Below are 16091 nucleotides of genomic sequence, written 5' to 3'. Positions count from 1 at the left end.
TTGTTCAAATCGCCAAGCTCAAGACATCGGTCAAAATGTGATATACTCAAAATAGCAAAAATAGAGAGTGGAGAGAACACCTTACCTCACACGGTCTTGAGAAAAAGGACGTGCGAAGGGTCTTTTGAACTCTTGCTTTGCGTTTCTGATCACGACCTATATTAGCTTTGTTTGTGACCTTTGAATAGCAGGCGCGATGGCAATCACACGAAGCCGATCTGTCAAACGCTACAGTCCAGAGCTGCACCTTCTGCCAACTTTTCTCGGAGAAACCGACGATTTTGGAACAATCTTTAAGAAAAAGAAGCACGAAACAAACAGACATTTTGGATGAAGTTAGCTCTGTGGTTGCATCGCTAGGCGCCGCCAATTTGCCTGAATCTCGTTGTTACACTGCTCTCAGAGCACACAGCAAATAGGATTGGTCAAGACGGCGTACAATTTTGCCAAGTACTGTTAAACTGAAGGTTTTTGTAAGTGCAAACAAGGCAATTTGTGTTCCACAGTGTTCAAATATATGATTGGATTGGAATAAAATAAAAGTTTCAAAGGCTGTATGAAAAAAAACAACAACAAACGATTGAATCGGAAGTTTACGACCATTGACGCAGCGTCTTTTATACCGCCTCATCTAACATGTTACATTAGTTATTCGTACTTCTGGTTTGCGTCCTTTACGACATCCCGAAAAAAAGTAAGTTTCCTGTTTGAAATGATTTTCAATTTTGTTTGACTCCCAGACAGACAGACAAACTGAAACAATTGTCTCACTGTGTGCGTGCGCGCTCGGGACGAGATTCCATACAATCTGCCAAATTCAGAGGCTAAGTACGTGCTAAACTGCAGGTTCATGTTCCGATTCATGTTCCACAGTGTTCAAAATACAAAATTAAACGGAAACGAAGTACTGTACCTCCTCGATCGTAGAAATAGACTGGCAGACAGACAGAGTGAACCAATTGCTTCACCTTGATTTGCACTACACGCATGGGGTAATAACATGTATGGCCCAATTTGCTGCAAAAAAATTAAATCACAACACAATTACATGAGTAGTACACCTGCACATTGGATCTTTCTTTGCATCAGAAATGTTTATTAATCAAAGATTGTGAGAAACCTTCCGGACAAATCTTCTCAAAGCTCACAAGTGATGGTGCAAATAAATAAATAAATAAATAATAAAACAAACAAACAAACAAACAAACAACGGTTTACCCAGGATATTCTGACTCATGCATGCACCCTCCCAAAACGGTAGCAAATAGACGAAAGATCTTCACAAAACTTCTTTTGCACTGTTTGAGGATTTCAACTCATAAAATATTCACAGATTGTGTTAAACCCAATCGTTTCACCCACCGCCGAAAGTGCCTGGAAAAAAAGCGGCACGGGTGAAGATTTAAACAGAAATAACAGTCTTTCGCTGAACATGATTGGCCTCAACAAATATCGAGCCGATGGACCAGGGTATTAGAATGGCTACAGCACGTCCAAAATGTCCAGTAAGGATTTCTGGGGCCGAGTGAGTCGCTGAACCATGCTCACACCTAATGATCTTTTCATTAATGTTTTTATTTATTTATTTATCGTTCTTATTGGGAGAGCCTCGGGAGTATGGCTGAAAAAAGTCGTCACGTCAAAAGCCTTTGGCTTCATGTGAGGGCATGAACTCAAACAAGATATGACAACAGAGGCACTTTCATTTCCTTGCCTTTCCGTGCCCAACTCAGCACCTCAGTTTTGTGTACACATTCAAGGACTACCCATTATGCATCCAGGGCAACAGATCTGCTACCAGGATCCACAACAGGGGCATGCAAATAGAGGAGCTTGTCAAATCTTCACGACATCTTTAAACGGTTCATGCAGCAATAGAGCGACGTCAAAGCACGACTGTGTGAGCAATATGGTGCTTGGCGCGTTTGTGTGGGGGAAAAAAAAAACGATGAAAAAAGCAGAGCCATGCACGGCTAACAATGAACCACAATTTATAACAACCACGCCGATGGAGGATCGTAAGAAAAACTTTGGAAGCAACAATACGAGAACGGCTGATGGAAGATACAAATTAACTTTCACGAAGAATGCAAAGCGACAATGAGCTTGGATGGTCGGTATTAACGATGCAAAAAGACTTAAAGAAAGAAAAATGAATTTATTATGTGTGCGTGCTCTTTGCCAACAAAATATAAACCAAAGGTTTAAAACCGGTGAGTAGTGGGATGTGGTTGCTTCCGATATCGACGGTGCTGAGACTTTGGTTTGGACCTGCTCCTGCTGAATTGAATGCTCGTTGCCCGCCAATAACTTGCATTGCTGTCTGGTAAGAAACAGCAAGTCACGTTACGCGAAATGCAATAGGATGGTGCGAATCATTGAGAGATTGGTGTTCGTCCGCTCCGTACAAATAGAAACAGGGACTGACGTTTCACTAATTTGCTTTAAAAAAAAACGGCAGTTTCGCTTTATCGGCAACGGAGAAAGTTATTGTGGAGATATCGCAAAACTTTGCAAAGGGAGGAAGCAAAGTTTGCCTGCAGGTGCACCTAGGCAATGGACATAGTTTCCTATAGGGTCATGATGCAAATCATCTCAGTGGAGAGGTCTTCCTCTTGTCCTCCCCGAGCTGAGGTGCTTTGGTCCGTGTCACCGCTGACGCTGTCATCCGTATCTGGGCCACACTGGGTCAGTTCTGGAGAAGTCTGGCTCAGCCCGTGGGGAAAATGCTCAGAGCCGGGTCGTTCAGAAAATGGACAACACGCAGCACTCTCCATCTCATCCAATGGATGTCCACAGACTTCCATCAGTTCAGTCTTTGATACTGATAGAATGCGGGGATTGCTGGCATAGTGGCTGAGGCCCTCTGAAAGTAAGACCTAAGAAGTGACACAAAAATAACCCCAAATTATTGACACTAGACGTGCCTACCTGTCGCTTCGCTGATGGTTTTAATCAAAAGACAGCATCTTGTACTTCACAAACATATTGCTTGTCTATCTATGAATCTTATTGATGATGTAAAATGATGTGAAACAAACACAAAAATTGATCCTTCATAACATGTGCTTGTTGTTGTTGTTGTTGTTGTTGTTGTTGTTGTTGTTGTTGATATGTCTGGTGTTGGCTTAATGGTTTGGGGGGTCGGCTTGGGATAGTTGTTGTTGTTGATATGCCTGGTGTTGGCTTAATGGTTCGGGTGGTGGGTTTGGGATCCCAGGATCCTGAGTTCAAATCCCGCTTGGCTGTTGAATTAATACCAGGTGGGGTTGACTCTGCCTGTCATCCTTCCGAGGTCGGCAAAATGAGTGCCAGCTTGCTGGTATCCTGTGTTGGAGTGGTGACCCGTCCAAGATTGTGTCTAATAGCCAAGGAGACTTCGGCAGCACTAACACTCTGCACAGAGTATGGCCACACTGGATGGCTAGATGGATGTTGCTGATGATGCCGCTGTTGTGGTGGCTGTGGTTGTTGTTTGTGTGCTCCTTCCATGTACTATTATATATTTTTCAATTGCTTTGAGAAGTATTACTATATTTCCTTTTGTGTGTTCCTCCCGTGTTATTGGAAAGGGTTCCTGCTGTCGTAGAATAAGAAATGTTACCGTTGGAACCGCTGTATTAAGCTCCCATTACCACTTATTGTTCAATGCTGATAGATGGATGGATGAATGTATGGTCCTCACACCACTCATATGGTTGGATGGTCCAGGCTCATGTGGCTGTCACGGCAGTTTCATTGGCTAGGGAGCATAATCCGAGACAGGTCACCACTCTCATACAGGAGGTTAGTGCAGGAATTTTGAATTTGGCCAGATAGCTTGCTTACTCTTCGCGAAGGACACCGTGAGATCTTTAACGTCCACCAAATAATGCCGGCAGATGGATGCCCAGTGTAACGTCCATCCGAGGGACGGTACACACATTGATGAATCACTCTGCCTGTGAAACACAAGGATGACGGTTAATAGCTGGGTCGGGATTCAAACTCAGGCTAGACAGCTTAGAAGCGAGTGTGTGCATCTCAAGGCCATCCTGCCAGCTCAATCCCGGAGAGAGGGTTTTTAAAAACAGGAATCTTGATGATAAAACAAGGACAAATTTTTGTTCAAAAGTAAATTGATTATTTGCTTTCCAACGGTACCATTTTTTTTTATTATTCTACAAGAGCAGGAACCCCTAAGAATGACACATGACACACGGATGGATGCTTCTCCTTTTAGTAACAGAAGCGACCTTTAAGTAACAGATGCATCACAATTTGATCATTTGAAAAGTGGTTCAAATGTGATTCACACGTTTTATTTGAGGTAATTGGTAAAAATAAAGAATAGCAGATCGCTGAAGTTTGTGGAGTCATGGTAGCAACAGTTGCAGGTGATTGTTGCATGAAGTGACGTCACTACTTCATCAAGCTTCCTGGGTATTTCTGACATAGCAAGTGAAGTGTGTTTGGTTACTTTGTTTCAGAAAGTTTTGAGGGAACCAAAATGTCAAAGGAGGAGATTAGCCATATCACTTGGCAATGCATGCTTCTCATGCAGAAGCAGGTTTTAGCGATGCAATTGATTGTTTTTTTTAATGGACACGAATCACTGCAGGTTAATCCTGAATGTGCAACTTCACCTTAAACAGATGTATATATCTACATTTAAAATTGTAAGTCACAAACGGTGCAAGATAACCTTGAACCTTCTTCTTCTTCTTCTTCTTTCGGCTGCTCCCGTTAGGGGTCGCCACAGCGGATCATCCGTTATGATCCGCATACTGATTTTGGCACAGGTTTTACGCCGGATGCCCCTTCCTGACGCAACCCTGGTCACCTCTTATGACACAGGGATAAGGATTGGGTTTTGCCATGATTCCGGGCTGCCCTACACCCTCTCAATGCACGGGCCCAGCGCAGAGCTCCCGTCCTCAAGCGATCCTCCAACCCAAGCCTCCGAGTAGCCGGATTACAGGCGCACGCCACTATGCCCGGTGCAAGATAACCTTGAACCACTCTCGTAAAATGTCTACCGACGGTGAAACGGATCGGGCAATATTCTATTCATGTCTTGCCGTAAGATAAGCGGCCGATCAAGATCCAAAGGGTCAACAAGGAAAGAATCATAACAAATAAGACATTTCATCAGAGTGCAAAACCTACCGCATCAACGAGGCTGTCCGCACTGCTCTGGAAGTTAGTCTCTTCCTCCTGCACTCTGTTTGCAGTGGAGGTCGCAAGGGTTTCCGGGAGATAGCCTTGATGAGTCTCCTGCTCCCCCTGCCACATGCAGTGAACATTATCTCTGTAAAACCAGCACGAGGTGGGCGGCCGACTGTGATGAGGTGGGGATGGTGAGCTGTAGACATAGCCTGGGCCAGATCGAGGTAAAGTCCATACGGATGATTGCCAGTGATTATCCGTCTCCCTCTCAGCAGAGGGTAGTGCCTGGAATAAAGAATTGTTTAAGTACAATGGAACCAACATGACTGAAGTCACTTGCATCAGAACGTGCTGCAAGTGGCGACAACAGAAAACGTCTTCACATAACTGTAGACCCAAAATGTCATTAAGCAGGCTGTTGTAAGACTCATTGCAAAGGATTTAATCAGGAAAACAATGCGTGTAATTTTGGACTTTTTGCACAAAGGAAAGTGTTTGTAACCATGGATAACCTCGGAAGAAAAAACAAACAAATAAATAAGGAAGCATTTGGACGTACAGTAAATCAAATAAATTCAAAACAATGCAAAGAGGGCTGTTTGTGGTTTATCAATTTAACAAGGATTTGAAAGCTTTGTTGCAAGTAATTAATGAACGAGTTAAAGAAAATTACACCTGTTTGCCAAATTTTACACCCGAAGTCGATAAAGGCATTACCACTCAACCGCGCTTCCGCATGGGACACAGTGAGTTCGCTCTTTGTGCCATTGTGACCGGGCTCACTTAGAGATTGTAAATGTATGGCCTGAATGCGTTCATTCGTTTTTAGCTCGCCTGTTCGAAGAACAGAGAGCTATAGCGATACCCCCAGCGTGAGCGTGAGCGTGAAAATGTTAAAGTTTTTGGTGCAAGTTATTTCTTTCTAATGTTTTTATCGACCACACTATTTTTTACTGATTACAATATACAAATAAATATATTGCTTTAAAATTATTTGGATCAGACTTCACTGCAATGCTTTATAAAAAATATTATTACACTAGTCTTTTAAAAACAATAAATGTATAAACAGGCGAGCATTGGGTGGCTTTGGCACCAACTCTGGTTAAAATTGTACTAGACGACCCGTGAACACGTTGGGTTCCCGTTGTGACAGCGGTTGATAAAAAACACCATTTCAAATATAAAAAGATAGCTCCAGCGAACTATACCGCTGTGGTTGTTGCATTGATCAAATTCTCCCGAAGAGTACTTGACTGAATCGGGAATTGATTTTTTAATAAATTTTTTCGTTTCCCGATTTGTACGAAACTTGATACTGCACACCGCAGGCGAATGGTGAGTAAGGTGGCCTGAAATTATTTTGCGCTATGGTGTACCGTTTAGGCTGTATTTTAGGAACATACTTACATACATATATATATATATATATATATATATATATATATATATATATATATATATATATATATATATATATGTACACACAAGATAAGAGTTTTAGTAATATACTAGACAACCTGTGAACCTGTTGTGACAGCGGTTGACAAAAAAATCATTTAAAAAAAAAAGAAAAAATAGATAGCTCCAGAGAACTTTCTCGCTGAGGTTGTTTTCATTGATCAAATTCTCCCGAAGAGTACTTGACTGAATCGGGAATTGATTTTTTAATAATTTTCTTCGTTTCCCGATTTGTATGAAACTTGATACTGCACACCGCAGGAGAATGGTGAGTGAGGTGGCCCGAATTTTTTTTGTGCTATCGTGTACCGTTTTGGCTGTATTTTAGGAACATACTTACATACATACATATATATACACAAGATGAGAGTTTTAGTAATATACTAGACGACCCGTGAACTCGTTGTGACAGCGGTTGACAAAAAAATCATTTCAAAAAAAAAAGAAAAAAATAGATAGCTCCAGCGAACTTTCCCGCTGAGGTTGTTTTCATTGATCAAATTCTCCCGAAGAGTATTTGACTGAATCGGGAATTGATTTTCAAATATTTTTTTTCGTTTCCCGATTTGTACGAAACTTGATACTGCACAACGCAGGAGAATGGTAAGGTGGCCCGAAAACTTTGGTGCTTTCGTGTACCGTTTTGGCTGTATTTTGGGAACATACATACATATATATATACATACATACATACATACCTATATAATTATACATACATACATATATACATACATACATACATACATATTGTTGTGGTTACCAAATTCGCAAACCACCATTCAGGTCCCTTAGGTGAGATATCTCGGTAAGTACATGTGTAGTTAGGCCCAAACCCGTTGTCTAGTGGGAATACATGTCATTTATGCGTGCTGCGACTCTTCAGGATAGCCGTTTTTCTTTTACTATCTTTATTTTGGACCAACCGCCATTGTTACCACCACCAACCACAACATCAACCACCCACCGCGGCGCCGCTTCACGTCACACCTCGCAACCGTCGCATCGCCACCGTTCTTGCGCCGCTTGTGGGTACCGGTGTTGGACTCGTGCAGGGCGCGCGCCGAACAGCGTGTACAAAACCACGGATTTTCCACTTCAAAAACGGATCAAAAACGACACACGCCCACTTTTGTTCCGTCCAATCGGTGAGCGAGGGGCGATTTGGCCCCGCCTCCAGGGCGTTGCAGGGCGATCGATATATGCAAATTTATGGATCAAAAAGCATTCACGCCCACTTTTTCTCGGGCCAATGGGGAGCGAGGTGAAAGGTCGAAGGCAGGGGGTCAAAGATGAGAGCGAAGCCACGGGGCTGATATAAGCGACCACGTTCGTCAGTCAAGGGAAGAAGAGTTAAGACTACGCGGGCGGTGGAGTTGGGAAGAAGAAGCAAGAAGGAGTTGGTCGTCGTCGTGTGCGTTGGAGTCGGAGCGGAGGGGACGGAGCTGTGGAGAGGCGGCGAGGGCAGACGAGGGGTGCTCGCATCGTGCAGGGAGCTGCACACCAGGGAGGCCGACGGCGCGACCTGGCCGAGGTGGAGACGCTCGTCGCGGGACTCGAGGCAGAGTAGAAATCCTCTATACCCCGAGCATCAGCAACCCCCTCCTGTTTCCCCCCGCGCTGAGATAGTGCGACCAAGGGGGCCCCTTTCCCACCCCCTACCAGACACTGCCCGCGAGGCCCGCGGAGTTGAGGCACCATCGCCGCTCCGCGTCTCATCACCAGACGGGTAGGCCCGACCCGGTCTCGGCCTCAGGCCCGCCTCATCTTTGAGGGTGTTCTTTTTCTTTGCTTTGAGTGTGTGTGTTGTCGGCGCCGTCTGTGAAGTAAAATTGTATAAGTGTTGCCGTGTGCTCACGTAATCGGTATTAGATCTGCATTGTCGCATTTGCTTTTTGTGTAAAATTGCATTGTGTTTCTTTTTCTTTTCTATGTGCTTTTGGTGGAATTGTATATGTGTGCTGTCCGTTCATCACGAATAAATGTGCTTTATTGTTGAACTGTTTCCCGCTTCGCTTCGTCATTTCTTTCATTGAATCCTCATCTTGCTTCGCGTAAAGGGTTGGTAGTGGGCTGAATACGCCCGATAATTAATCGAACCGTCGAGGTCGACGAATAACACCGCTCGGTTATCCCGATAGTACGGAACGGGTCGCTTAAGTGGCCCGTGTCCGAAGTCGACCTGCGGCGAGGTGCGATCGCCCGGTCTACCCTCCGTGTGGGTACTTAGGTAGGTCGAATTTGGCGAGCAACCCTATCCCACGCGGGGGCCGATTGGCTCGATCGCGGTGAGACCGAAAGGTCCACCCGTGACTGGTTCCCGGCGTTAGTCCGAGAGGGTCACGACTGGATTGTCCGTCCGGTGGGCGACGTGCCGCGATTCGAGTTACGTGGCCGTCAGCACGCCGGCGGGCGCGAATCCGTAACAATATATAATTATACATACATACATATATACATACATACATGATGAGAGTTTTAATAATATATAGATAGATAGATAATCATCATATTATTATTACTGAATCATAATCATCATATTATTATTATTACCTCCACCACCGAAGATGAAGGAGGTTCTTTTCTCATTCCTCTCTGTCTATCTGTCTGCCGGTGTGCAGGATGTCTCAAAATGTTGTGGACGGATCCGGATGACACTTGGTGTACACATTGGGTGTGTGATGAGGAAGAATTGATTCAACTTTAATGAAGATCCAAAACTGGATCCGGATCCGATAATTTTTTCAAGTGATTCTTCACCATTGAGAGATAGAGCGAAACTAATATATATCACGAATAAAGAAACCATCCCACATAAAGGGAGGGCGGCTTTGCGCTTCCCTTGATATCTTAAAAAGTTGTGGACGGATTCGGATGAAACTTGGTGGACAACAGGTTGAGTGTGTGGCAAGGACGAATTGATTCGATTTTGGTGAAGATCCAAATCCAAATCCAGATCCGGATATGAGAACTTTTAAATTTCCAAAGTGATTCTTTACCATTGAGAGATAGGGCCAAAACGATATACCGTGTTGCATATTTAAAAAATGTATTGGGCCAAATATGTTTGAGTGGATCAGGCATTGCATGGCGGAGATATGTGCTCTACCGAGTGCCTTTCTAGTAATTATTATTATTATTATTATTATTATCATTATTATTCAGAATCCTCTGCAGCACTGAAATCCGAAAGAGACAAAACAATAACCTAATTGGAATCAAATTTGTCATCTGGCATGTCCATTAATATTTAAGTGGTGTGAAGCTATTCTACAATGACGTCCAGGCCAGCAATGACAAATCAGCTCAGGTGACATTTCTCACTTAACTGATGTGTACATATTGTTATGTGGAATTGGTGGAGGAGGAGGTGGGGGGGGGGGGAGTGGAGGGATCCATAGTTATATGATATTAAGAAGAGTATGGACGATGTGATCACATAGGTTATATTTACTCCCATCTGACATGACAATATTATATTTAACATGAATATATTAATACCAAATATCTAATATATAAAGCTCTTTCTAACCACTGACTCACTGACTGACTGATATTAAGATCGGTACCTTCCGGGTGACGTAGAAAGCTGAAATTTTTCCTGCCAATGGGCATCGCAGTGGATACACCAGGAAAAATCACAGAACCATCAGAAATTATCCGTAAATGAAAATATAAATAAATGAAAAAAAATAAGTGAAAATAAAAAAATGAAAAAAATTCAGGTGAGTGACCCGAGACAATGGGGAAGCATGGTTCGTTATTGCTTACAATGTGTAAGTATACCTTGCTCGTATTTAATATAGTTCATCAATATCCATATCAAGACTTCTTCTTGTGTATGGCATCTTAGCTGCCGGGGTAGCTATAATTTCTTGGAAGCGTGACTGTGTCGCTGATGCAGTGCCCCTCTACCAGTACACACTGGTACTCATTTTGCCGCCCTCAGAAGGATGACAGGCTGAGTCAACCCCCTGGTGTATTAATTCAGCAGCCAACGGGGCTTGAACTCAGGACCATAAGATCCCAAGGCACCACCCTAACCACTAAGCCAACACCAGGCTGCCATATCAAGACAATCAATATTGATAACATTGGTGCCAAGATACTCTACATCAAACAATCTCGGTATTTGAATGGAAATGGAGACCATTGTTCAACCTATCATGACATCCTCTGTCAAAGCAATGCCTATGGAATTCCATTTCAAAAGCAAGCTCACCTGTAAACTTTTTCCTGTCGTCTTGATGTCCCATACTTGTTTTCCATCTGTGCGTGGTGCCTAAAATCCAAATCCTGATTTAAAATCATACTTATTGATGAATGTTGATCATTTGCATTGACATGAGTATCCGTAATATGTTCTTCACTCAAATGTTATTGATGCAAAGGAAAAAAAAAAAAATCAACAGAAAGTGTTGTGTGTAAATTTTCAACTGTTCTACTTGATTGACAAAAATGATACATTTCACTGCATCCATTTTGCCCACCAGCTATGTCCTCCTCAAGCCCCCATTCTTCTCCAGATCCCCCATTTCTCCAAGTCTCCATCTATTATGTCCTTGCTGGTGGGGTTTTTCCCTCCTCTTTCTCTTGCTCCTTTTGTTTTGTTACGTCCTGATCCGTTCTACGTCCTCTCTCCCCCACGAGCTTCAACTTTGTATACAATTGTTTTTTTTTTTACAGCATCGTCATACTTACTGATTTTCAGTTTGGTGCATGTGTATGATGCTACTGTTGTTTACCAGGTAATTAATGTTTTCTGTTGCTTTGTAAATAAGCAGTGCATGCAATTGTGCAGTCAGCAGTATTTCCAAATACATTTCATAAAACTATTATAAAATCGTGTGCTCTTTGTAATTTGTTTACAAATGACCAAAACAGACCAAAACTGAACAAAAATATCATCGTTTATCGAACACGCTGCTATTATGGGCCACATACCCAAATCATCCATGCATCCCATTCGGTAACATACATTGCCATTATCTGTAGCTGTATTGATTATTGATTAATTATTGGGATATTTCATCACTTTTGTGCACATTAATGTGAAATCGCATCAATGAAGGTGAATATGAAAAAAATTTCAAACTATGTTTTCCATGGCTAGTTGATCATTCAGTATGTATGAAGTTTCTCATCGATCTGTTAAGCGGTTCTAGAGAGGAGGACTTTCGACATTTTTATTTTCAATTTTATTTGGCCACCAGACCACGTGACTGATGACGTCATACATTAAATTATTCATTCGCATCGGGTCGTAGACCAAATACATTAGGTTTCAGATTTTTCGGATAAGGATTTCAATTCAACCAGTTATGACTTTAATACCACTTCACCGATGATGTCATCAGTATCATCATATAATTCCTCGTGGGGATTGTTCATGACATATGTCAAGTTTCAATTGTTTTCCCCATGGGGAGTTTATATGTCAAGTTTCAATTGTTTTCCCCATGGGGAGTTTATGATATATGTCAAGATTCTATTGTTTTTGTTAAAGGGGCTGTCACACCTTAATGGTTTAGCCAGCGTATGCCGACGTATGAAAAATTTGACGAATACGCTGGCACACATTGAATACGTTATGGGTAAGTTTTGTATACATTAAGAGCACGCTGAACCACGCTGACATACGTCGTAGTACGCCGATCCCGTCGACAAATTTTGTGCATGCTCAAAATTTTTCGACGTATGCCAGCGTATGACTCACACGTTCCGCGTACGCTGGCCATAAGTTGTAGGCACGTTATGCGATTGTTGACACACGTTACTTGTAAGTTACTCAAAAGTTTAAATACGTCGAGGTAATGTCTAGCGTACCCGAAACTTATTTCTAACCTATGAGTAACGTGCTTTGAACCTATGTGTAACGTATCTCCAACGCATATTGACGTATGTAGACGTATTTGACATCTTCCAGACGACCACAGAAATTACTGAACGTGTTATTAACTTACAGCTGCCGTATAATGTCGTATTGACAGCGTTTAAGGGAATTGGTATATAAAAAAATGGGCTTCACAGGAGGAACCCGTGAGTGTTCCAGACTCCATGTTTTTTTTTTCTTTTTCTTCTTCGGCATGACGGTGATGTTTACACTTCGATTTCTAGTGCAGTTATGATTTGAATCGTCGAGCGGCAGCCTTTTAATAGGCTACGCCACGTGATTTTCGGTGATACTCTGCCGCGTGCTATGCATAAGTTAGACTATCGTTGGGCATAGGTTGTGAACGCCGACAACATGCTAAGCATTCATTGGTATAAGTTATCTATAAGTTATCTATAAGTTATCGAAACGTTCTGTGTACGTTACTAATACATTATGCATACGTCCAACTCGTTAATATACACCCAAAACTAAAAAAAAACATCAATAGTTCAGCGTACGCCAGCGTTTTAGATCAATTTTGATACGTTGCCATATGCTGGCTAAATCGTCAAGGTGTGACAGGGGCTTAAGTGGTTTCAGGGATCTCCAATTTTTTTCCCTTAATCCAATCTGGCTGCCTTATCATGTGATCTATAATATCAGAGTTACCAATAAAATATTCTCCATGGAGAGTCCCTCCTATGTTTGAAGTTCCGCATTGATTGGACAAGTGGTTACAGAGAAAAAAAATCAAGCAGAAACGAACACACACACACACACACACACACACACACACACACACACACACACACACACACACACACACACACACACACACACACACACACACACCAAGAGTCTCACAACCCTTTAGGAGTGAGAGTAATAAGTAGGAATCGGGTTACTGATGAATGAGCTTGGAAGACTACCATTGGATGGGTGACATGGGTCATTTTTCGAACATTTTCCAGAGCCATTCTAAGCTCCCAATCTGCCCCTGCTCACACCCTTCCTTTTTTTCCTCATTTCCTGTTCATGATTTGTACTGTTTGTTGTATCCAAATGTGGCTCCAATACCCCCACTGTCTTCCTCTTTCATGAGCCTGAATCTTAAGCAATAACAAATACAATTTCTGAACTGCATTAAATCTTTAAAAAAAAAATTCTCTCTTATTTTGCCCTTGATCATGCTATATCTTTCCTGCTTTCCTTCCTCCCTTCTTCCCCCCCACCCAATTTCCCCCATAAATTGCCAATGACACAAATACCTGTTGTCTTGCTACAAGCAGAGGCGGCATGTTGGTGCAAGAAGGCGCAGTGTGACATGTATACCCCCGCAGGCTCCCTTTATTTCGTCGGTATTCCAAAGTTAAAGATGGCCGCCGACCTAAGGGATAAAGCAAGCAACGTTTTGTTCTTGTTAAGGCTAACTGCTGGTAAAAAGATCCATTATTAGTTCAGATAACAGTATGATGGTGCAGCAGGAAAACATGCAGCTCTACCCGGAGGGGTCGCGGGTAGTAAACGGCGGCGTGGAGGGCAAGGCAGCTCACGTACTCCTCTACGGTCATGAGCTCTCCAGCTCGAATACCCCTCGAGCATGTGCTCCCTGTTTCTTTCCAAAAAGGAATTCTGTGCAGACCACTGGGAATAGTATGGCCTGTAAAGATAACCGAGAAACCTCTCCAAATATAACCGAATGACATGAAATATATTTGAAAGCATTAACTGATTATAAAACATCAAAAGCCTTGAAAGAACATACCTTATGCTTGCAAATGGACTGGATTCCTCATCTTCCTCTTCACTGCAACTGCAGCTACTTTCAGCTTCAGTTTCTAGCTCTTCGGCATTCTCCTCGTATCCTTCCACTTCCTCGTCCTCACTGTCATTGGTCTCTTCTCTTCGAATGACAGGAAGTCGCCCTGAAGTGTAGTCCATTCTACAAGTAACAATCATATCTCAGAGTGAACAACACGCCACTCACAGGACTAAAAGGTGAAGCACAAAATTTTTTTGAGTGCAGACAAGTCAGCTAACCCAGCTTCAATACCTCCGATCACGAATGCACACTTTGCCGTGGCTTCAATTGGAAACGCTTAGCTTTCCTGAAGCCCGAGGTGAAAATACCACAATATTAAAAAAAAGAACAAAAATGGAAGACTTTTATTCTTGCACTGGTTGAAAGAGCTCAAAAATAGGAGGATATATATATATATATATATATATATATATATATATATATATATATATATATATATATAAATAAAAATATATATATATTCAGGCAAGTAGCGTTCTTCTGGCATTCGCCAAAGCCAGATTCGTCCATCGGACTGCCAGATGGTGAAGCGTGATTCATCACTCCAGAGAACGCATTTCCACTGCTCCAGAGTCCAATGGCGGTGAGCTTTACACCACTGCAGCCGACGCTTGACATTGCGCATGGTGATCTTAGGCTTGTGTGCAGCTGCTCAGCCATGGAAACCCAATTCATGAAGCTCTCGGCGAACGGTGCTTGTGCTGTCGTTGCTTCCAGAGTCAGTTTGGACCTTGATAGTGAGTGTTGCAACCGACGACAAACGATTTTTTTCACGCTACGCGCTTCAGCACTCAGCGGTCCCATTCTGTGAGCTTGTGTGGCCGACCACTTCGTGGCTGAGCTGTTGTTGTTCCGAGACATTTCCAGTTCACAATAACAGCACTTACAGTTGACTGGGGAAGCTCGAGCAGGGCAGAAATTTGATGAATTCACTTGTTGGAAAGGTGTCATCCTATGATGGTGTCACGTTGAAAGTCACTGAGCTCTTCAGTACGGCCCATTCTACTGCCAATGTTTGTGTATGGAGATTGCATGACTGGGTACTTGATTGTATACACCGGTCAGCAATAGGTGCGGCTGAAATAGCCGAATCCACGAATTAGAAGGGGTGTCTAGATACTTTTGGCCATGTCGTGTATGTGTCTGAATAAATTTATCTTGAGTTCTCCAAACCTTTAATTGAGCAAACAATCACTCGACGTTTTCATCAGCAAAATGGAACAACCGTGCATCCACTGACCTTTCTCAAGAGTGAATAAAAAAAAAATGCGGGGTGGGCACACCCGGAACCACCAATCAATGCCATTCTGGAACTTGACTTGTGACCTTTAAATTTTGATATGTTAAATCAAACCAAACCGTCAATCAAAACAACTGCAAAACAATTCAACGAAATCGTTGTCACACAAACAAACATTAATGCAATACTTGCTTCAGGTGATGGATGGAATGTAAAATAATTTGGATAAACTGATATATTACCAACCAACATTAATTAAATGCAATGGCCTGAGCCCCAGCCACCGTAAACATTATGATTTAGTGTTGCAAAAGGGTGGGGGGGGTGTTGGTGGGGGTGAGGGGTTTGTTTGGGGAGGAAAATAATGAAACAAAGTAAATCCAAAGTGGGTGCTATGTTATATGCTGGGAATCCCTGGTGCGTTTCCATATGAGTGGGCCAAAGGCTCGCGGCAAGTCAGTGGATGCACGGTTGTTCCATGTTACTGATGAAAACGTCAAGTGATTGTTTGCTCAATTAAAGGTTTGGAGAACTCAAGATGAATTCAT

General features: G+C 42.6%; 1 protein-coding gene across 2 annotated transcripts in view; it reads right to left on the bottom strand.

Annotated features, from left to right (window-relative positions):
* Positions 1-1085: 1085 nt before the first annotated feature.
* The window catches only part of LOC147013837 (voltage-dependent L-type calcium channel subunit alpha-1D-like), a 283507-nt gene continuing 268501 nt past the window's right edge, over positions 1086-16091 (bottom strand). For both annotated transcript variants that reach the window (XM_085851103.1, XM_085851104.1), the window contains 6 exons: positions 14247-14423; positions 13984-14141; positions 13750-13868; positions 10829-10888; positions 5149-5433; positions 1086-2879 (listed from right to left, as the gene is read on the bottom strand). In XM_085851103.1, coding sequence (XP_085707229.1) covers positions 2571-2879; positions 5149-5433; positions 10829-10888; positions 13750-13868; positions 13984-14141; positions 14247-14423 — 1108 coding nt within the window. In that variant the 3' untranslated portion in view covers positions 1086-2570. The remainder of the gene's footprint in view (positions 2880-5148; positions 5434-10828; positions 10889-13749; positions 13869-13983; positions 14142-14246; positions 14424-16091) is intronic.

This window comes from Eptatretus burgeri, chromosome 13, assembly GCF_056783735.1.
Source record: "Eptatretus burgeri isolate ZD-2024b chromosome 13, Ebu_testis_v1, whole genome shotgun sequence".
Lineage (NCBI taxonomy): Eukaryota > Metazoa > Chordata > Myxini > Myxiniformes > Myxinidae > Eptatretus > Eptatretus burgeri.
The sequence above is the reverse complement of the archived record's forward strand: the minus strand, read 5'-3'. Positions and strand labels throughout refer to the sequence as shown.